This window comes from Myiozetetes cayanensis, unplaced genomic scaffold, assembly GCF_022539395.1.
Source record: "Myiozetetes cayanensis isolate MyiCay16 unplaced genomic scaffold, myiCay2020 scf18, whole genome shotgun sequence".
In the NCBI taxonomy this organism is placed as follows: Eukaryota; Metazoa; Chordata; class Aves; order Passeriformes; family Tyrannidae; genus Myiozetetes; species Myiozetetes cayanensis.
The window spans coordinates 11,871,957-11,894,915 of NW_026087389.1; the positions used below are offsets into that span (position 1 = coordinate 11,871,957).

Here is a 22,959-nt window from a genome sequence, read left to right on the forward strand (position 1 = left end):
GGCACCAAGCTCTGGTGTCCCCCAGGCCACCTGTTTATGCAGGTGGGGAGGTGTGTGTGTCCCTACTCCATGTTTTAACTGGTACCGGGTTCTACTTCAGCATTTTGCATCTAATGGAGCACCTCTAAAAGCACTAACAAACTAGATGTTACAAGTTCCCTTGTCTAGGGTCTGGAACATCTCTCTGATGAGGAGAGACTGGGAGCTGGGCCTGTTTAGTCTGGAGAAAAGAAGACTGAGAAGGGATCTTATTAATGCATATAAATATCTCAAAGTAAGTGCCAATAGGACTCTTTTGGTGGTGCCCAGCAACAGGACGAGTAGCAATGGTCATAAACTGCAACACAAGAAGTTTCACCTCAACGTAAGGAGGTCCCTTCCAACCCTAATGATTCTGTGATTTTCGTTTTAGTGTTGCTATAAGTAGCTTTGGTCCTTTTATCTCTTTCATTAGCTTTAAAAAGACTTCTTTTTCCTTGTTTGCTCTTCTGAACAACCTCTCATGGGCTGCCTAAACCCACAAGAGTCACAAGCTGGATGAATGCATGAGACTATTCAAGAACTTGCTGAATAACAAACTCACTGTCAACACAGACTAGAAAATATGGACTTAACCTTGTACCACCAGGACTGTTGTTATCCCATGGACTAAGGACCTGAGAGTTTACACAGTCCCAATTTTACTTGCCAGCACTATTAATCTGAATAATCCATCTGAATGGGTCTTCAATTGACATCTTTTTACTTTCATCTTCTTTCCTGACAGATGCTGTTGCTACTACCCCACTCCAGACCACAGCTGAGATTAAATATATATATATGTATTCTGAAATATAGCCTCTTTATTTCTGATAGCCCTCACTGAAGACGCGTTTTTCCCACATCCTAATTTAACCACAGAGGACTGCCTGCTATTTCTTCAACGCATTCCAGATAGGACCAAAGAACAGATTCGCGTCCCCATCTTTTATTTCGGAAGGCGTGAAGGTTTCCCCAGCCCTTTCCCACTCCCCTCCGCCCGGGGCGCGGGATTCGCTGCCCTCGTGCGCCCGGAGGCCGCGGGGGAGGCAGGTCCCTCCCCGCCCACCCGCTCTGTACATCGCCACCAACATTTATTTCGGCACAAACATTTATTTCGGCCGGGCCCGCGCCCCTCACAGGGCCCGAGATGGCGGGCGGGCCGCGCGGTCACGTGCGGCGGTGACGGCGCGGCCCCGTGATCGGAAGCCGGCGGGGAGGCGGAAGCGGGCGCGGGGGGCGGCGGGGCCCATTAAAGCGGACGAGGCGGGCGGGGGCAGCGATCGGGCCGGGCCGCGGCGGCAGCACCAGGTGAGCCCGCGGGGGCCGGGCGGGATGGGGGGGTCCTGCGCGGCTACACCGGTGACAGGGGAAGGGGGCAGGGGCGGGTCCGCCCCGGGCGCGGGGCGCCGCTGGCGGCCCCTCCCCGGCCCCGGCGGGGCGGCGGCGCGGTCTCGGCGCTCCCGGCGGGCTCCGCACCGCGGCCCGGCCCGTTTGCCCCCCCAACACCTCGCTCACCGAGCTCCCCCGGGACAATGCAGGAGGGTCTCCCCGGGAAGCGGCCCCTCCCCGCGGGCCTCTCCCGGGGTGCGCGGTTCGCCAGCGCTTTGTGGAGCCTCCTCTGCCTGAGGGGCTGGCGGAGGCCCGAGCGGTGCCTCTCGGGGAGGGAGCGCATTGTCTGAGCCGGGCGGTGCTGCCGTAGCTCCCCGCGGAGCCCGGGGAGGCTTTGGGGGGGCGCTGGGCCGGGGCTGTGAAATGCTGCTCTGGGGGTCGGTGGGTGTCGCTTTTAGGACGAGCCGGCGGCCCCGGGAGCGATTAATGTGACCGAGCAGGCGGCCGAGGGGACTGGCAGTTATTGCGAAAGTGGCTGTTGGTGCGTGTAAAGCCTGAGTCAGTCCGGAGAAGTATTGGAGTGGATGTTGGAAGTGCTTTTGGCTGTGAGTGTATGAGAAGGCAAATTAAGTGGTAGTTGCGTTATTAGTCTCCAGGTATATATAGACAAATAATTATGGATATGCCTAATGGTCTTGCTAAAGACAACAACTACACTGTCTTCTCTGTAAATAGAGGGATTATTTTAGTAGTGGAAAGGTTGTCTTAATCTGAAGAGAGGTAACCTCAGCATCCAAATGAGTATGTCTTGCCTAGTGTCTCCAAACCTTCTGAGTCGAAGCTGTAATTCTCAGTGTTATCTCCCTGAAAACTAAAAATACTTGCTGATAAACAGAACTGTTGTGATCTATGTGTACGAGTTTTTTTATGTAAACTGAGAACACATGACAGAACAAAGTCCTCCCAACTGTAAGCAAGCTGTTCTTTGTTTGACACTTGCCAATATGGAAGCCTTAAAGCTTCCAGCACTTACCACTGTCTGGCCAGCTCTGGCCTATGCCTAACACTTTTATATCCATGTGGGAACTGGGGCTGAGGGAAGTGCAGAGTTCTCTTTTTAGGGGAGTGGTACATAACCAGCTATACCGTGGTGTTTGGCTGGCTGGGACTTGAAGGCTGTGGTGGTACCAGTAGTGTGTGATGGGAGCTGCATCCTGGCTGTGCTTCCAGTAGAGCCAGGCTGCTCGAGTCAACATACCCTGCTCTCTCAGGAGCTGAATTTGAGGTTAAAGTGGGTGGAGTCATTTGAATATTCCATGTTAAATAATCAAGACTCCCTTACTGTACTTACTCAGGAAGAACAAGTATACTTGTCTCTCCCCCTCCCCCTTGTGACTCCCAACAGCTGACTGAACACATGACTGGCCCTCCATGCACTAATGAGTGGACCCACCATGCCTGGCCTGAGTCCTCAGAATTAGAGCAGCTCTAATACTGTTATTTTCAATTACTGCCTTATTTTTTTTCCTTTGTGTTACTGTTAATACTTTACTTCTGGTGTAGAAAAGCTGTGAGATGGGGTTAATCTGACTCCTCAATAAGGAAAACTTCTAAAATCCAGTAGCGGTTTCTTGTTCTCCCAACCTGCATTGAGAAGTACAACTGATAAGATGCACAGCAGTAGCTACATTAAACTTTCTTCTTCCCTGTGATGTCATGCAGTGATCCCTGTCCTCAAATACCCTACTGACAGTTCAGCACAGAATCGTAGAATGGCCTGAGTTAGAAGGGCCTCACAAGGATCATCGAGTCCAGTTCTTAGTCCTGTAGAGGACAAACCCAGCAATCCCACCACATTACTGAGAGCATTGTCCAAACACTTCTTGAGCTCTGGTAGCCTTGGTGCTGGAACTGTTTTCCTGAGGAACCTGTTCCAGTGCCCAGCCACCCTCTGGGTGAAGAACCTTTTTCCAGTATCCAACCTAAACCCCCCGATACAGCTTCATGATCTTCCTTGGGTCCTGTCACTGGTCACCAGGGAGAAGAGATGGAGAACGTGGCACCCCAAGAGTTGTACCTTGAAGGTGCCAAGCTAAGAAAATAAATAACTGTGTAACAGACTACAGCCATCCTGACTGCCCTGCCAAAGCCAGGGAATCAAACTCTGAGTAGCACAGACATGTTACAACACTCATGAATCCTTAACTGAAAGTGGGAAACGTACAAGCTTTGCTCTGAATTGACCTGGGACTATACCACTTTGTTTGGCTTACTCCCTAAAATGAATGCTTGAGGGCAGGAGGGCTACCAGCATCAATTTCTGCAGCACCTTCTTAAAGCTCCTGTTGTAAGACTCTTGTGTTGGAAGGTCGTGTGAATTACCTGTTGGAGCAGATCTCAGGCAAAACTTGTCCTTGAGGAAACATGACAATTACAATCAATCCATCTGTGCAAAACTATAAATAGCTCTGTCTCTAACATGTATGGGATTTTGGTCTGACTTCTGTGTGAAAATGAGACTAGTTTATGCAGAACTTAACATTTGGCTGTAAACAAAATCGCCTGTGCTTGATTAGGGTGTGTTTTTAAATGCTGCATCGTGAGACTGCCTGGCAAACCCTAGCCTGAGAATAAGAGCTATGAAATAGGGCACTTGGATGTTTGCATTCTCTAAAACTGGTGGATGATGTGGGTCACAGGTACTTACTGGTGCCTGTTCCAGTTGTTATAATACAGCAATTTCTTCAGTAACTGGAGTAAATTGAGTGTCTGATAAATAAGTACAGAACCCTCACACTGTACGCTGCCAGTGTTCCCTTATGTCTTCTGGACTTCTCAGCTGTGACCTGACCTGCTGTTAAGCCCTTGTTACTAGGGCCTGATGGACCTACAAATTTCTTGCAGAGCTGCAGAGTGGTTTAAAGCTTGTTGCCTCAATGGAAGGGAGTCCAGAGAAGACTTTACCTAGATGCTGAACTTGGCTGGGCACAAGCTGCCTGGGTGCTGCTTGTCTGACAGCAATCTTGCATCCTTCAAATACTAAAATGCTTCATCCTTACACAGCGTTGTCTTGATAATTGCAGTTTAATTGCCTGATGAGTTAGAGTTGAGTTGGCTTCCCCCTGCAGCTTCCTAAAACGATCTTTTGTAGTTGCTGTATAACAGTCTGCCTTCAGAAGTAGTTGTGAGAGGAGATTGTGAGGATAAAAGGGTCACTCTCTGCAGCAACAATCCAGACATGAGCTGTACATCTCAGAACTGAATTAGGTGTGGATAATTAATCAAATAACAGTATTCATGTACCGTGTTCTGTTCTGCAGTTACTGGCTCTGTTGAAGATCCTATTTCTCTTTAAATGCACCTTGAATAAAACTTGAGAACGAACGCCCAAGGTCAGTGACTGCACATGTGCTGCTCAGAAATAGCAGGTGGTGAAGGGATACCCCTCTGTCACATGGCTGCTCTCTGCCTTCCAGCGTGCTTGTTGCTTTTGCTCTCTGTTCGTGGGGATGCAGCTTCCGAGCCCAGCGTGCTGCTGCATTTTCTGCTCGGTGGAGAACTGCCGTGGTGATGTCATTGTTGCTGTGAGCGCTGTTCCTGCGAGGCTGCTCCTCCTCTCCGGTGCCAGCAACCAGCGCTCTGTCCGCGGGGGAAGCTTTGTCAACACTGCTGTTGCTATCTCATGGTCAGTGACCCTGGGGAGGGAAGCAAGCTCATCAAGGCCACTGGAGTGTGTTGATTTGCAGCTGATCTCAAATAGCCTTGACTTCTGCTGGGAAACCTGTTATTGAGGCCATGGCTGTCTTCACAGGACAGTGAAACTTCAGGAGGGGTGCACTGCCTTTGGGATGAGATTGATGTGTAATCTCGTGGCACAGATTTCTATTTGTATAATTTAAAGGTGCTGATGTAGTGAGTGATTTGCTCGTGCCTCTCCACAGCCACTTAAAATGCCAACTTAAGGTGACTAATTGTGTGTAACTGTACATGCAGGAGTTTCAAGCAGGAATTGCTAAATGAAATGGAGTAGAACCTTTAAATGTCATTTAAAAAACCCTTGTATTTTTCTGTAGTCTGTCCTGTGTCACTTCATACTGTAACTTTGGTCAGTAGACAGACAAGCTGGACCAGTGAAGTGTGGTGGACAAAACTGAGGGCCAGCAGCTGGCACTGCCTTTGAAGCCAACCTGCCTGGAGTACCTGGACCTTGGTTGCTGGGGCTACCAGTTTATCTAACAAGTTTGTGCTGAGCCCTTGATCTCTTTCCAGCTGGAAGCAGAATCCTCTTGAAAGTAACCTGCTTGGTACTTGTCTCCCTCAAGTGGGCTGAGTCACTCAGCTCCCAGACACGGATAATGATATCTGGAGTCCAGACTGGCACAGTGGTGCCAGTGTCTCAGGCATGAGCAGTGAGATGGTTCTAACTGAGGCATGCCTAGGCCTGACCTCTCCCTCTGTCTAACAAGAAGATGCCATTTGCCAGCAGAGCTGTCTTAATCTTGCTATGCAAGTGAGGTTTTTATTGGCCCTTTGTGGACCTTCATCAAGAGAATAGCTGAAGTGATAAAGCTGAAGTGATGCAGGATCTGTGCAAGAGGTATGAGGGTATGAAGTATGAGTGTGAAACTGAGTATCCACAGTAGGAATTCCTTGTTAGGCACTGACTCAGCTGTCGTGGCAAGTTACCTGTTAGACTCTCATCCTGGGACTGACACTGAAATACTTGTCCATCCTGCTCTGCAAACTGTATTAGCATAGTAAGAGGTATTGAGTGTGTGTAGGATCAAGAGTTCTACTTGCTGATCAAGGTGTAGTTCTTAGATTACAACCTGTCCCTAAAGGAAGCTTCCTCTCTAGAAGACTCATTACTGACAACAGGACCTCCTGGAAGGAGGAGTAAGGTTTTTACCATTAGTGTTTATCTTGTACTTCCCTAGATCTGCTTGTCTGGCAGTAGGATCTCCCAGCAGTATTTATCTCTTCTCTTCTATTAAGCTTCTCATGCTGCAGGAGAGACAATATTCACTCTTGGATCTGGATGTCAGGTGTAAGTTACAGGGTCTGGCAGGCCTCCCAAGGGCTGTCACTTGACTTGGTCAAAGTCTCCTTCCAGTCACTTGTTTCCTTCCAGGCCTCTAGGAACTGTGGCAGCTCACGGCCAGGAGTGGATACCAGGGCTTGTTTACCACTGCCAAGGTCCAAGACCTGTGCTTTGCTTACCACTGCAAAAGTTATCTAACAGCTCCTATTTGTGTTTCTGAAACCGAAAGCATGACAAGAACGTGTGAAAACTTAGGAGGCTGTAGTCAAAACTAGAAATTAATCTGAGCACTTGAAAAATAACTGTCAGATACGGTAAAGATCTAACAACTCAGCTGTTTCTCAGTGGCCTGGCTAACTTGCAATACTGTGAATTGGATAGTCTTATCTTCTGGAAACTAAGATTAAAAGCCAGCTGCCCCTGGCACTGTGCTTGGTTTATAGAAAGCAATGGGGGAATTGTCAGTGGGGATGTGAGAACTGTGCTGGGCCCTTGGTATTTGTGTCTGGGTTACTGAAACTGTTGGATGGCTCTGTGCCGAAAGGCTGACAGACAGGACTGTATAGACTGGGCTGTATGAGCGCTGTAGCTGTGCTCCAGTTTGATTTGTCCTGCTGATTGGAAAGCTGTCCACCAAGGAGGCCGTTCTGGTAGAGGCAAGGCAACATGGAAGCTGTGCTGGTGTAGCTGCAGTGCTTTGCGTAGGCAAGGCCCTTAGTCAAGACACATGGCTTGTTGCCTAGTGTCTCCCAGCAGCCAGCAATGTGCTCTACTCTCCTCCCACATCCTGAGATTGTCTCCCCCAGGGCAGAATAGGGGAAGTTGAGCTTGCTCTGATAAAGGGGGAGGGGTGTTAAAGCAAGCATGCCTGTTCTTGTAACAACTTGATCCTTGGGGAGAATCTCCTGGGAACTACCTGTAATATTCTAGGATATACAGGGGAACTGCTTCCTCTGGGAAACAATACTGATCCTTGAATGACAACATGACTTGAGCCTCCAAGAGAAGGATAGCTGAAGATCTTGAGACAATTGCTATCAGTCTGGGCTCTGTTTGTCTGCCCATTCCGAGGAGGAAGATATCCTGTGGAGTAAGGGTCCTTTAGGTGCTGGAGGAACTGGTGGCCTAAAATTTCGTGACTGCAAACATCCATCTTTCAGTGAAGCTTGTGGATGTGGCTTTCTCACAGAGCTGTCTTCCTCTAAGCTGAAGACTGCTGCTTCAGCAGGTCTGGCTTTCTCTCTGGGAATCCTGGTCTGCTTACTGTGTGGCATTGGCTCCAAGAGGATCTTCCTGCACTCCTGTCCTACCGCAGCTGCAGTGTCCCAATACCTGCTACACCTGTGGAGATGGTGATCATCTCTAGGTTCCAGAGGAGCAAAGTGTTCCACCTGGAGTGGCTGCCCAGCATAACTGGCTACATTCCTGGGGACATTTTCTGTACTCCCTTCCCTGCCTTCCTTTGGCTCAGGGCATTTATCACCTGGAAGATCCTACATGTGCTCCTGTGATCTTAGGCTAAGCAGAGTCTGGGCAAAGTAGTGTTCCTATAGACAGCAAGAAATGACCTCCAGACATTTCCCAGCGCTCCTAAACACACTGGTGGTTTCATTGAACACAGAGAATCATCTGCCATGGTACTGTAAGCAAACGCTTCTTCATGCTTGTTTTGTTCCTGCTTTCAAACCACACAGCCAGATCAATGTGATACCTCCTCAAGAGAACGTGGCTGTTGTGATACCTAAACCAGTAGAGATCAGCTTTTGGCACCAGGGACTGGGGCTAGTCCTACATAGTTTGGACTTTTCTAGGGTAGAGTCACAATTCATTATGGCAGCAAGAAACTTGTTTAGTTCCACAGCTAATATTTAAATATTGTGCAGGCATAAAACAACTCTGATCTGGAGAAATGCCAGGAGGTGTAACAGGGTTGTGAATCAGTGAGGCTTGGACTGAAGAACTTGGCTTTGAGAACTTGGGCTTTGAGCCTGACTGATCATAGGCATCAGTGCCTCTCAGGAATGCAGTGCTCTCCAAATCTCAGCCCTAAGGGAGCCATGGCTGAGCTGAGACCTCAGGCAGGGCGGACCCCTTCTCATGTGCAAGTCCTGTGATTCCACTGCGGACATGGCTCCTACTGGTGACATTGCTTCTGCCTTCCCTGTGTCACCTGGACTCCTTGGCAAGCTGGCCATTGGCATGTCCTGTTCCAGTGAGCTCCAAGTCCTTGTCCACATCAGGGGTGCATGGTAGAGCCTTCAGCTGGGTGTTGAGGCTATGTTTGGGGCAAGCTGAAGCCTTATTTCCACTGAAAGGAGTGTCTTACCCAGCAATGGATCTGAATCTTCTTTGATTGCACCAAGAGGCTATTGTGCTCAAAACTGTTCCAAAGCTTCTGCTTCCCAGCTGGATTTCCTATGTATTTCCCCAAGATGAATGTTGCCCCATCGTTCTCTCTTTAGCACTGGGCTGCTTTAAGAGCACGTTATCTGTGAACAGGATGCAGTAGACTGCATAGGCCTCGTGCCGTTTCCACCTGGGAGCTGCCTCCCAGACCATGTCAGTTGGCATTTAGCACCACATCACACCAGTTTGGTGCTCACTTTGAAGCAGGCAATGAGTAGAACTTGAAGCCATGTGGCTGAGCTACAGCTGGTGACTGCTGCTGCTGGTTCCTAAGCTCTGTTTGGTTCTAGAGCAGCTTCTCCAACTCTGGAGGCTGTAACTCCGCCCTCAAAATGAGTTGGAAACTTACTGCAGACAGCTGTAGTCTGAAAAGCCAATTCCTCGGGGATCCTGTAACATGTTTTAAGATTCTATTTTGATCTGAGCTAGTGTGTTAGCAGGCATCTAAAGCTCTAGGCTGTTCTTCAAACAAGTGAAGCTTTTGGCTTAGGACTCTCAGATAGGAGTGGGATATACTGGACAGCATACCTATACCTGACAGCTTGCAATATAATGTTTTACACAAGGTATCAAAAATTAATTTGTAGCTGATGCTCCCAGCTCCCTGAACAGAGGTAATTTCTGCCTCACAGGGCTGGCTGGGAAAGGTACCAACTGGACAGAAGCCTGCTCTTGGTGGAGCTGCAGTAAGCAGCAGGCAGCTGAGCTGCTCCTCCTGAGCAGGGAGCGATGAGCTGTGCTTGAACTCTTGGCTGGGTACCAGCAGGAGGGCATATGTTGGTTAGAACAGCATCATAAACGTGTGGGGAGGAAGGAGGTGGAAATTTTGAGATGCTGCTGATACAGCAGCAGCAAAAGCGTACCCTTTGGTGAAGCTGTCACAGGAATATCTTGCCAGCTGCTTTTGGTGTGGGCTTCAGTGGAACTGACTGCTGCTCCGTGGTACATCAGTGAGGTCTGGAGGCACCTCTGAAGCACCTCTGAATGTATGGACTGTAGAGCTCGTTGCCCTAAAAACCAGCCTATTTACAGAGAGCAGTTCTTGCAAGTTGTCAACCCGAATGACACGATGTTCCTAATTTCCTTTTTAGCCAGCACGTGTCCCCACTAAGTGTGAGGCTTTCCTTGATGGAATCTTCCAGTGAGCTGGGGAAGCTGAGCTACCTGTAGGCCTGTCATGGCGAGTAGAAGAGAATACTGTCCTGCTTGTGCAGCCCCTGTCAATGCAAGATTCAACCTGCTGTTATAAATTCTGTGCTTCTGGAGTAATCCTCAGTGTGAGGATGCTGGGTACATGTTGCACTTGTACAGCACCCAAGTATGGTAAGCAAAATTTGCAGGCTTTGTAGCAGTAAAAAAAAAAAAAAAAAATCAAAGGCAGCCTTATTTCTAGTTTCCTCCTTGAAGGCAGCAGCTTGGCACCTCTTAAGCCATGTCGATATGAGATAATAGGCCCAGCTGATTGTTCTCTGACCAATGCTGAGCTTCTGCCCAACTGAAAAGACAGGACTTCTGTCCTGCTCCTGGGCTGTTGTGTCACTCTCAGGAGAATGCAAGTCAGACATTGAAGGTTGATAATCTTGTGGTCTCGGGTATTTATGTTGAATTACTAAGGCTGTTACTTGTAGCTTTGTGTACTTGTGTTACTTATAGCTGACACAATGTCTTTGTGACCAGCTAGTAGGAAACAAGATGTTGTTGTTGTTAAATTGCAATGGTAAAACTGTTCAGCCCCATCTTGGGCTCCTACTCCAGCTGGAGATTGAGGCTTCAGTTCAAAGGATGTCTGGACCACCTGGACGTTACAACCAGGAACTGTGATCCTGGTCAACTAATGTCAATCACAAACTATCTGCCTTTCCTCAGGATGAGGCCTTGCATTTTTAGAGTAGCTGAACTAGAGCAAATTCCTGTGTCTACTCAAAACCTTAACTAAATCATGGCAGGGTACAGTGTGACCATAGAGCAAGGGATGTATGCCAGCCTGTTGGTGTGCTTGGTCCTCTAAGAACAGGATAAGCATTCAGTGACCATCTTATTTCTGTTGTTGAAGATCTAAGCAGACATAACCCCTTGAGGTGCCAAACATGCTAGGGAACTTGCTGCTTCTGAGAGGGAACTGGTTCAATCTGACTGAGCTGGTCCTGAATCATTTTTCCAGCTTCGGTTTCCTTGAAGAAATGCAGAACCCTTGCGGGGGGAGGGAGGGATTAAAAATAGCTCTCTGGTTTAGTACAGAGACATACTGCTCTGCAGCCTCCCCCATGCAAGAGAACAGCGAGTAGAGGTGCTGTTTCTGTGTCAAAAGTGCACTTAGCTGCATTTTAGGGCACTTTTTCTGCTTTTCAGGGCAGAAGGTTCTTCCAGTGTTCAGGTTTGCCTGTCTTCTGCTCAGTCTGGTCACTGTGGTGAGCCCACTGCCATGTGTGCCCTAATGGAGGCCTGATCTATCCAGATCACCTTGTCCATGGTGGGTGTTTTAGCTGAAGGTCTCGTGATACAGTGGAGAAGTGACTGCTCTGCTTATCAGCCACAGCACCCAGAACTGGCCTGCAGTGCTTCAGCTTCAAATAGGCCTTTTTGTGGAACACCTGCTTGCTCTTGTGCTGTCTGCTGGGTCAGGGGAGAAGTAGGTATCCATGAGTGCCTCACTGTTTAGCTCTGCTTGATCCTTGCTCACCCACTGCTTTGTGCCTTGTTGGCATAGTGTTGAATATTCCTGGCAGAGGACACAAGGCAAGAGGTGCAGTCCAACAGCCTCGCTTCAGCATTCAGCTGGCTTCTAGTGGAAGGTGCAGATGGCAGCCTAATAGATGTAGGACCAGAGAATTCCTGGTCAAACATCCCCGTTCTTCCAACCTCTTTAAATATGTTAGGATTGTGATTTAAACTGATAAGGGTATGCTGCTGCTTAGGAAGCTCCATGGAGGTAAGATTCGCCCCAGGGCTGGATGCTTTCTAAAACTGTCCATGAGCAACCTAGAGTGTTCCTCCTGCAAGGCCTACTTCTGTTAAAGGATAGCTGATCTAAGGTCTGGTCAATGCAAGCTCCTACTGTTCTTTGCTTGTACCAACCTGATTAATATTAAAATACCTGCATTGTGACTTGACACGTAAAAATCTCTAAGGAATCCTTAACCATCCATTTCTGCTTTGAGTTAAAGCAACTGTCTTAATATAGCAAGTAAAAGGACAGTTGTAATGTACTCTGAAGAAACAGGGGGAACCTAATTAGACTTGGCATAGGTTTTATTTGCTCTTGCATCTGGGAGGCTGAAGCTTGGTAGGACAGTTTTTTTGACTCTTCCTTTCAGATCAGATAAGACAGTGACACTTGCAGATCAGATGTTATAGGTTCCCCCTTGCTGCTCCTGCAGGTGAACCTTACAAAAGGGAATAACGGAACTGTGGGGGAGAGTGTGCTGTACCAGCTTAATTTCACAAGGGTCAGCATAACATTAATGGCTTGTTTGCTTAGAGGATAGGCATTAAAAGTCAAGTGGAAGGACTCCTCTCCTGTACCAGAGACCGCTGTGTCATTCCTTTGGCACCAGTTAGGCCAGGAGGAGGAATGATGCTGACTGGTCTCCTGGCTGATGTGAAGTGTCTGGTGGCTCCTGAGCAGAGCTAGCTGGGTGTGCTGGTGGCAGGCTGTGTTCTGAGCAGCCATGCAGGTGATCTCGCTGCAGGAGACTTCACACAGTGTAAAACACAACTGATGTCTTGGATCAATCTTAACAAACAGGTTTTTCTTCATGGTACCTCTGAAAAAGGAAGTGTTTGTTCAGAAATGCTCCTGGGACTGGATGAGAGTCCGGGATGAGCTCACACACTGCCCTCTGAAGGGCGTGTGTGCCTGTGACAGGGTGCTGCTCTGGAGTAATTATATCAAATACCGTAAAGAAAGACAAGTTGCATTATATAGTGCAAAGTAGTCTTAGTGAGTCAGTGGGATCCCAACTCAACTCAAGCCAAGCTTGTTCTTTGCAGGAGCATGGGGGAAATCCTGCACAGCCAACATCTCAGTTTACCTCAGTAAATTACCTCAGTAATTTAGTGTTTCTTGCAGGTATGACTGGAGAAACTCCTCATCTGAACTAACTGCTCTTTCAGGTATTCAGACCTGCTTCTTCTGTGAGCTAAAGCTGTATTCTTCTTTGTCTTCCATAGCTGATTTTGTACTAGCAAAGCTCATCATAAACAAGATCTGTGTAGCTTAGAGCATGTATGTGGGCTCCCTTTCTGGGACACAGGCAGTAGTGACTAATGCCATGTAATGTGAGAAACAGCCTGTATTAGCAAGAGAATATCATAAGTTGCCTCTGACTTCACTTGAGCAAATCTGAGAACTGAACCTGGCTCAAGGTTGGTTGGTTGCACCTTGTTCTATTGACACAGCAACTGTAACCAGGATTGACTGAGGTATTTCTGAACTTACTTAAACTGTAATGTGTGGAAACATTCTCTGCCACAAAGGTGTTGTGTTTGCTATTGGGTTAGTATGAGCTGAAGTCATCAAAGTCTTTTGCATCATGTTAAGACTTCAATTACAGGACTTTCAGAGAGCACTGGTGTCTTGCACTCAGAGTACCTCAGTTTGTTGAAAGCACTGTGTCTGTAAGCAAACACTGGAGGAGACCTATCCTGTCCTTGGAGTAGTTTGACCCTTTGGGTTGCTTCGTAAGAAACCCTTGTTGAGGTAAGGAGGATGTCTTCAATCCATCTAGGCCAAGGACCTCACTAGGACCAGTCAGACCTCTGTTCAGCACAAACAGACAAACAGCTGCTTTGAAGCTGCTGTTGGAGACCTCCTCAGCCACACAGAGCATGGGGAGGATGAGGGAACTAGCAGAGGTGCTGCTGTAAAGAGCAACTCAATGCTGCTGACACTTAGAGGGGGCTCCAGGAGCTCAGACACTGGTACTTTCTCCAGGACCTGGAGATGTGTTCTCTTCTTGTATTAGGTGTTTTTATACCTTCAATGAGAAGATTAATATGAGGGCTTGGCCCATCAACTGGCTGAGCTTCAGGGCAGCATCAGTCAAGCCTAGTAGAACAGGGGTGTGAAACTGGGCAGTGTCCACTGCTGGCCCCTGACAGGGCTGGAATTCCTCACTGTCTCATGGCCCAGACCAAATACCAAGCTGAGGCAGCTCCTTCTGTGCTCTGGCTCACATCCGTTGCATCACCTGGATGGAAGCTGTGTCTCACCTGACTGGTGCTGGTGAGGGTGACAGCCCTTCACTGCTGGGCAGCCCGTCAGCTATGACAAGGAGGCAGAGTCAGCTCTGACTCAGACCGACTTCCTATGTCTGCAGGTGGCTGCTCAGCTGAGTTGCTTCCAAGGTAATGAGTCTTGACAGAGCAGTTTTCCCTCCCTTCTTAGTGGGACTTCAGGCTGTGTTGAACTTGGGTGATAAGCATCCAGTGTGATTTAGTGTTGCAATTTAGGGCTCTGCAAATCCCTCCCTAAGCAAGAGAACTAATGCCAGCTGGTCCAAAGCTGCTTCAAGTACCAGGAGGCAGTGAGCTGCAGCAGCCAGTGGCAAGTGATACTGAAAACACTCTGAGGAAAATAGAAGCAATGCCCAGAAGCATGCTGGGTTCTGGCACAGGCACTTCAGGGTGAGTTGTTTTCCTCTGTCCTGAGGAAATCAGGTGACTCACGCTGGACCTGAACCTATACAGATGTTTTTCATGACAGTTTAGTGTACACAGCTGTCTTTAGGCTGTTTCAAAGCTCTGCTTGCTCACTTTTATCTCCACCTGGGCTGATTGTGTTGCAGAAGTCTCTGGCTTGGCTAGCACAAGTGTTATGTGCTTTGCAGACACAGCAGGTGCAGGCTGCTTGAAGGAGCTTCCATGGTCAGTTCTCCCCCTGGCTGTAGGGGAGACAAGACACAGCGTGGATCTTGGCAAGAACAGGAGGACGACTAAATGTTGGTGTTGTTGACAACTTTCAGCTGATTCTGTCTTGGCTTGTATTGCTGGGCTGCCAGTTGGATCAGTGAGCAATGCACTCCCTTGGAAAAGAGAGGTGTTTACACTTTGAGAAAATGTCCTATAGAGACTCTGGCATCTGTTAACACTCATCTAAGGGTAGCATGAGCCCTGTGTGACCTGTCACTGCTGCTCACTCAACAGCCCCTGAGTGTTATCTCCTCAGCAGTGTTTCCCATCTAGATATATTACCAGATGCACGAGGGCTACAAGGATGTCATGAGGTTATGCAGGGAGAAAGCCAGAAGTGCAAAAACCCAACTAGAACTTAATCTGGCTACTGCTGTAAAAAAAACAATAAAAAGTGTTTTTGTACATTAGCAACAAAAGGAGAGCTAAGGGGAATCCCCATACTTTATTAGATGTGGAGGGAAACAGTGACAAAGAATGAGGAAAAGCCTGCTATATGTCTTAGACATCTTGAATCTTGGGGTCGGTTTTGGGCCACTCACTACAAGACACACATTGAGGTGCTGGGGGGTGTCCAGAGAAGGGGGAAGGGGCTGGAACACAGATTTGATAAAGAGCACCTGAGGGAATTGGGGTTGTTTAATCTGGAGAAAAGGAGACTCGTGGGGGACCTTATCACTCTCTACAAGTTCTTGAAAAGAGGTTGTAGCCAGGTTGGTCTCTTCTCCCAGGTAACAAGTGACAGGACAAGAGGAAATGGCCTCATGTTGCTCCATAGGAGCTTTAAATTGGACATAAGGAGAAATTTCTTCACCAAAAGCACTGTCAAGCACTGGAATGGGCTGTCCAGGGCAGTGGTGGAATCACCATCCCTGGAGGTGTTTAAAAGCTCTGTAGATGTGGCATTGAGGGACATGGGTTAGTGGTGGCTTGACAGTGCTGGGTTAATGGTTGGGGTCAGTGATCTTAGAGTTCTTTTCCAACTTAAATGATTCTGTGGCTATGAGGTGGGTGCAGTCCAATAAGGTGTAGTTGTAAGTGCCCCACTACTACAGTGGCTGCAGGAGTGCTCCTTCAGCTTCTGCAACTTTCATGGATAGCTAAGGCTAAAACAGTTTGTGTCTTTTAACCCTTAAAGCTTGAGATGATTAAGATCTTTTTCAACTGGGCTGCATCTAGTGAGAGGCTCTTACAGCTTGGAGCATGTTACCTCCTGTAATAGTGGGCTGAAGTGGGTGCAGTTCCCCAGCAGCTTAGGCTGTTGTGTATCCCTGGAAGCACATAGGACCCAGCTGCTTAGAAGACACAAATTCCCTGTTGTAGAAGTGAAGGCCTCCTTCGCTGTGAAAGTCAGGAATAGCTCCCGAAGAGTTATGTGGAGGAGTTGTGTGGTGCAGTGAATGTGGTGTAGCAGGATGGGAATTTTAGGGTAACCAAGTCCCCTCATAAGGGCTCAATACCTGAAACCTGTTGTCAAGGGTCTTTGGAGTCAAATAGAACATCTTCTGGTTCCTCTGGGAAAGCCAAGGAGTCCTTGTGTTGTGGACCAGGTCACGACCAAACCAGAGTCTGTGATCTGATCAAGGCTGAGCACCTAAGAGTGGTTTGTCCCACCCTCTTCCCAGAGGTGTGGAGAAGGGTCTCCTAGTAGGAAAGGTGTTCTCAGCCACTAATGGCAGGAGCTGGAACTTGCTCTCATTGTGCTAAAGCACATCCAGAAGTGTATTCAGGCCTGCTGTAGCTGATGTACTTGTAGCTGCTTCAGTGACCTGAAGGAGACCTGGGAGCAAGTAAGTGTGGAACTCTGCAGCTCAGCTCTCTCTTGCTAATTGAATGGACCATTAGGGGCCTGTTTGGAGCCACCTGCCCTGGAAAGTGGACTGGAATCACGGCAGGGTGCAAGTGAACAAACAACTCATCTAACAGAGCAGCAGGCTGAATGTTGAGGTTTGTCACTGTAACCTTGTCCTTCCATGGATGGTGAGGTGGCAGCAGTCAGTTTTGAGTGCCCACAGCAAAGCCATGGAGTCTGGTGGCAGTTGGCTTTGTAATTCACCTGTTCAACTGGCCTGTGTGGCTGTTGCAGCTGCTTAACCACAGCACGTCACTGGGATTCAGTACTTTCACAAAGCATAGCTGCTAGACAAAGCTGGCACACTTTTTTCTTATTTTTTACTGGGAAATGACTGAACAGCATAAAAAAGCTTGAGTGTGGCATTAGACTTTATGTGTCTGCTTACATCTCGCTTCCTGGCCTGTGTAAGAATTAGCCTGTGTAAGGAGCTTGTATGATTTATTGCACTGCCTCCCGCGAGGCAAGGGAGATGACCTGGGCTAGTTTATCCACCAAATGGCCTGGAAATAGGATCCAGAAAGGTCTTGGTACTGTAAAAGACAAGTGCTTGGCTCATCTACCTCTTGGTATTAAGTTGCCTCTACTGGTCTGACCTGTGAACTGGGCAAGACACCTGGTTAGTGCAGCCTTAAATTGGAGTCTGGTTTCAGGAGTGCTGGGTCCTGCCTGTCACTGGCTCTTTGCTGGGAGTCAGGTTTCTCAGACTCCAAACTCGCTGCTTTCTTCCTTGAGGAATGTCATACTAATGGTTTCTGATGGCATTGTTCTTCCTTTCTAGTGTGAAAGATGACTTCTAGGAAGAAAGTGTTACTGAAAGTCATCATCCTTGGAGACTCTGGGTAAGTGGAGGAGCCTTTAAGCTGCTAATCTGTATCTGGGTAGAGCAGTGCTCTTGACTAGTGGCAGCCTGGATGCATTGTAATAAACCAGCAGTGCTGGGAGGAGAGATTTTACAGCCTCAGATAGCTGTGTTACCTTACAGGTTTAAGAACTCTTTACCACCCTCTGTCCTGAACGTGTCCCTGCAGTTTAATATCTTGAAGTCCTGCCAAATATTAAATGAGGGAAATGTGATGGACCAACCACTCCAGTAGCAGAGCTGAATAGCCTTTCTGCAGGGACATCTGCTGTACAAATGAGTATTTCACTTAACTGAAAAAAAAAAGTCACTAGTAAGCAATCTTAGGTGGCTTCCTAAAATTCTGGCTCTGTCAGAGACACAGTCTATACTGAGCCATCTGCTTTGCTTCCCTGGTCAGGCTGGAGCCTGCCCCTCGGAGAGAAAGGCTTTGCTCTGTGCTGTCAGCAAGGAGCCTGCTCTGCTGTCACAGGTTACTTGCCATGCAGGCTGTAACCTGATTCCTATGACATAAGGCTTATTTATACCACTATGCCCAGCAGGCTGTTGTTCAGGGAGTGTTTCTCAGCCATAGAGAGGGCATGTGAGCCTCTAAGCTGGGTCTCTGGGGAGCATCTCCACCTCTGGGTGTCTAGCAGATGTGTATGTGAGATCTGGGATTGTCTGTTCCTTCACCTCCTTCTGCAGAGCTGAGGATACTGTTTTTGATGGGTTTCTCAGAGGCACAATCTTCCAAAATTGCCTTCATGGTCATAATGTGATGCCTGCTCCTTGCCAAGGATCAGATTAGTGGCAGGGAAACAAGGTTTCTCAAGATGTAATCCTTTGTATCCTTGGGTAGCTAATGCTCTTACTCAGCATGGTGCCTCAGCATCTATTGGTGTGAACCCTTCTTGCAGTGATGGGTGTGTTTTCCCTGTTTGAAAGCCCAGGAGGCTGTGGAAAGCAAAGGGCACTGGGACATTCTGTTGAGAGTGGTTAATTCAGACGTTGTTGTAGAAACAGTCTACCAAGTCTTTTTTGTGTGTGTGTTTCTGTACAGGGTGGGAAAGACATCACTCATGAACCAATATGTGAACAAGAAATTCAGTAACCAGTACAAGGCTACGATAGGCGCAGACTTCCTGACAAAAGAGGTGATGGTGGATGACAGGCTAGTGACAATGCAGGTAAGGAGGGACCCTGGTCCCTGCTGCAAGGGGTGCCTGGCTGCCTAGACCCCACTTGTGTGGAAGCATCTGCTCTGATGTAGGAGTCAGTGTACTGGGTGTGGACCTCATTTGCACTGAACTTTCCTTGGCCATAAGTGCTTCTGGGCTTCTCTAAAAACTTGTGCAAGGGCTGAACAAGGGAGGGCAAAGATTAGTTTGGGCTCAGCTAAGATCAGCTTTGCCAGGCCCAGTTTGAAAAGCAGGGCTTGATACTGTAAGTAAACTAGATCTTGCTAGAAAGATTTACTTCCCTGGTGTTCAAGAACTGGAAAGGCTGGGAAAGGACTCCTAAGTCAAGTCAACCGCTCGTGTTGCCCCAGGTCCTGTGGGTGTAGTGTTAACCTGCCAGCCTGCTTATGTCTCTGGTAGCTGAAGCTTTCATCTTTTCATCTCTCCATGGTGAGACTGACTGCAAAAGGCAGCGAAAACCCTGTTGGGGAGCCCAGGTGCACCCAAGTGCTGCAGGCAGGTCACCTGCTGACCCTAATACCCAAGTCCTGCTTGCCCAGAACAAGGATATATCCCTGGCTGAGGCTGAACACTAAAAGGGTCAACTATCTTTAGAAGGTTTCTGGCTCTTGATGCTTAGTGCCTACAGAAATTCCCAAACCTTCAGGTGCTGCTGGCTGGGGACAGTATGTGCCTGGTGGGGGTTTTGGAATTAATGTCCTAATTGTGGACTGACTGTGTCAGAGTAGAGCTGGCTTATCTGCCCTCTCTTTTGCTCCAGATATGGGATACAGCAGGCCAGGAACGGTTTCAGTCTCTGGGAGTTGCCTTCTACAGGGGAGCGGACTGCTGTGTGCTGGTGTTCGATGTCACGGCCCCCAACACATTCAAAACCCTAGACAGCTGGAGGGACGAATTCCTCATTCAGGCCAGTCCAAGGGATCCTGAGAACTTTCCTTTTGTTGTGCTGGGAAACAAGATTGACCTAGAAAACAGACAAGTGAGTACTGGACTTACTAACCTCCTCTTAAGAAATCGCTGGAGTGGGAGACCTTGTGGGAACATGGGAAGGCTATCTGGGAAGCAGGAGTGGGAGGTGCCTGAGTGTGGCTCAGATGTTGTCTGCTACTGGAGAAGGGTTTCTCCTGTCTGGAGAGGTCAGACCCTTGGGCACAGCGTGCTCCTGCCCACTGGTGGAAGGATTGCAGCAGCTTCCTGGGGCAAGGAGAGGAGCTGCTTCTCCTCCCCTAGATTTGCTGAGAAACTCCTATAGGAGAAAGCCAGTGCTCTGTGGGTGTGCTGGACCCTGTGGTCTCATCTCCCTCAGCCACAGTGCTCCTTGCCCTGGGGCTGGGTGTGTCTGGTGGTGGGCACTGGTCTCCTATGTTCTGTATCAGGGCTGTGGCTTTGAGGTCAGAGCTGCTCAGGTTGGATATGAGGGGTCTCTGCCCTTGCCCTGGAAATAAAACCCTTCCCTGCGCAGCAGAAGGTGGTGATGCTGCTCTCTGTCCACCCAGGTCACCACAAAACGGGCGCAAGCCTGGTGCTACAGTAAAAACAACATCCCCTACTTTGAAACCAGTGCCAAGGAGGCCATTAATGTGGAACAAGCTTTCCAGACGATTGCACGAAATGCACTTAAACAGGTAGGGAGGGAGCCGGTGAGTGGTCCTGCGCTGGTCCTGCCTGCAGAGCTCGCCTGCCGTGGGCAGCCTGGGGCTCATCCGTAGCCTTTCCCTGCCAAGAACGGCTCCTTGCATGCTTGGAGCTGCCTGCAGAGCTGTGGCACTGACTCCTCCTTCTCTCCCACCAGGAAACCGAAGTGGAGCTTTACAACGAATTCCCCGAACCCATCAAACTAGACAAGACTGACCGAGCGAAGGCTTCCGCGGAGAGCTGCAGCTGCTGAGGGGAGAGGGAGGGGTTGAGCACAGTCCTTCACAAACGAATATCACACTTAGGCCTTCAAACACACAGCCCCTCTTCTGTGTTTAAAACGAAATTTAAAAAAAAAAAATTGCATCTCCAGCTGCCAAAATCCACCCATCTCCCATGAGCGTCTGAGTCCTGCACTTCAGAGCTCACGTCCCCACACCATCCACATCACACTTCATGGTAACAGACCTTTCTCTTAGTTTAAAATGGAAACTCTTATGTATGTTTGGAACTGAATCCAATTCCGGGTGTCCAATGGAGAGAAACTGTTTACAGGTAATCTGTGTAACAAGTTACATACATTTTTAACTGTCTCGTGTTTTCCCCTGTGAAGGCTGCAACTGGAAAGGCTGATTACCCATAGTTCATTGCAAGCTCAGCACTCAGTCCGACTAGGTTGAGTTTTGTATGTATCTCTGTTAATGCTTGTTACTTTTAACTAATCAGATCTTTTTACAGTATCCATGTATTATGTAATGCTTCTTTAGGAAAAATCTTATAGTACATGTTAATATATGCAACCAATTAAAAATGTATAAATTAGTGTAAAATTCCTGAATTACATGTTCAAGTACTGAAACACAGGTTGTGTAGAAAGTGAGGAGGACACTTGTGACCTGCAGTGTGCTAGCAACACAGAGTCCAGATAGAGGCAGTATTCTGTACAGTAGAGATGAACTATGTAAGCCTTCTTGTTTTGAGGCCAAAAAGGCTTCATCTTCTGGAAAAATCTGTCTCGCTTCCTTGTACCTAAATTCACAGATTTGCATAACAGCATTGATATGCACACTGGATTATTGGATTTAAAATTAAATACAGCTATGAAATGATCTCATTTGTTCACCTCCCCTACTGCTTAACTCCTAACATCCTGGAGCGAGCGTGAGGAGCCAGAGCTGAGGTGTCCCTGTGGCTCTTTGTGCTGTGGAAGGAGCTCCTCTCCCACCTGGGGTGTGGTAGCTGTTTCTTGATGAATGACCTGGACTATGAATCTTCCCTTTCTTCTTACTGACTGCTAATCTGGATTTTTGGTATGGAAAAACTTGGCAATCTAGTCCCTTTCCTCTCTTCCTTTCTTCCTGGTATTTGTTCTTGCGTTTGTAGCTTGCTTAAATGGAGCCCTTCTACCTGTTTTCCAGAGGTCTACATTCTAGTACGTAGGCTGAGCTCTTATGTAAAGAGACAAACATGATGCCAATAAACTTAACAAGAACAAACCTTCTTGTTTACTCCTGTTTCTGACTCTCTTTTTTTCCTTCACTAACATGCTTTCTTTCCTCTGTCTCTCACTGCCATTCTAGCAAGCCAGTGCCTGCTGACTGAAGGATATTTGTGCTTCTTTCTTGCTATAAAGTTGGTACCTTTCAGATTGGGTTTTGCAAGTGGGGTGGGCTGGCCCTGCTTGCTTGGTTGGCTGGGGAAGCAGGAGGGGGCTACCCTTCTGCTTCTCTGGAAGCTGCTTGCAGGACCAGGAATGGTGCTGGATCAGATCCGCTCCTCCGTGAGCACAGACCTTCAGCCCCATCCTCTGTGGGCGGGGACCAAGGAGGACAGTGCTGTTAAATCTCTTATTGCCCTCCTCTGGGAGGGGGTGGTGAGAAGAGCAGGTTGACCCCTTCCAGTTCACCAGCAAGGCTGGCCTGGGGTACCTTGGAGTTGTACCCTTCCTTGGTTAAGCCTTTAATTTCTCAAGGTTGGGCATGACCCTCTGCTTGCACTCATGAATGCTGAGCTGACTAGTCCTGTACCCAGAGGAAGATGGAAAAAAAAGTTTAGAGAAATGAGGGCAGTTATTTCAAGAGCATTCTAACAGTCTTTGTGCTCCATATCCTATTTTATGGCTTCGTCCTACCACACTTTTCTCACTTGACTGGGCTTTTGCTGTCCACATCAATTTCAAATAACTCTGTGATTACAAGGTGTCCTGGTGGGACTATTCTGTCTGCTTCTTTTGAAAGACTTGGACATTCTGCTCATCTCCATTTAAAGCATTGCTTTGCACTTGTTTTCTCTGGATACAGTTCTAATGTGGAGAAGGCCAATCTGGGGGAGGGGGAGCAATAACCATGAAGTTTTGGGAAAAGGGAATAGTCTGAACTCTTCACCTACCTCTGCCTGCTTTGGCCTTGGGTGGTGGAGCTGAGGCTGAGCCCTCAAGAGACCCTGTGTTTAATGTCTTTCCAATCAAATAAACTAGCACTGACCCAAGGCAAAGGGAGAGTTCTCCAGAGGGGGTAGGACAGCTGTGGAGCTCCTTGCCACAGGATGTTACAGATGCTAAATGGGAGGGGAGGATTCCATTTGCCACCTACAGATCAATGTTTTTTCAGGTGGGAATACACAAGAGCGTACAAAAACCAGTGCATGAGGCAAGCACTGTGGGAATTGGTGCCCTGCTGTTACACTCAGGGCTGATGGTGTCACAGATGGGGACTCATGTTCC

The 22,959-nt window shown here is 48.2% G+C and overlaps 1 protein-coding gene across 1 annotated transcript; it reads left to right on the forward strand.

The window, feature by feature from the left end:
* Window positions 1–1,222: 1,222 nt before the first annotated feature.
* Window positions 1,223–21,745, forward strand: RAB7A (RAB7A, member RAS oncogene family). Its single transcript, XM_050312824.1, has 6 exons — window positions 1,223–1,329; window positions 17,341–17,401; window positions 18,464–18,590; window positions 19,363–19,581; window positions 20,099–20,227; window positions 20,395–21,745. Exons 2-6 carry the CDS (start codon window positions 17,349–17,351, stop codon window positions 20,488–20,490), a joined length of 624 nt encoding a protein of 207 aa, XP_050168781.1. The 5' UTR covers window positions 1,223–1,329; window positions 17,341–17,348; the 3' UTR covers window positions 20,491–21,745.
* The last annotated feature ends 1,214 nt before the right edge of the window (window positions 21,746–22,959 follow it).

Excerpts from the sequence above, each read along its gene's own strand:
- RAB7A (XM_050312824.1), top strand. The coding sequence starts at position 17,349 with ATGACTTCTAGGAAGAAAGTGTTACTGAAAGTCATCATCCTTGGAGAC. Across the intron at positions 18,591-19,362 it reads ACAGGCTAGTGACAATGCAG|ATATGGGATACAGCAGGCCA; the intron begins GTAAGGAGGGAC and ends CTTTTGCTCCAG. Across the intron at positions 19,582-20,098 it reads TTGACCTAGAAAACAGACAA|GTCACCACAAAACGGGCGCA; the intron begins GTGAGTACTGGA and ends CTGTCCACCCAG.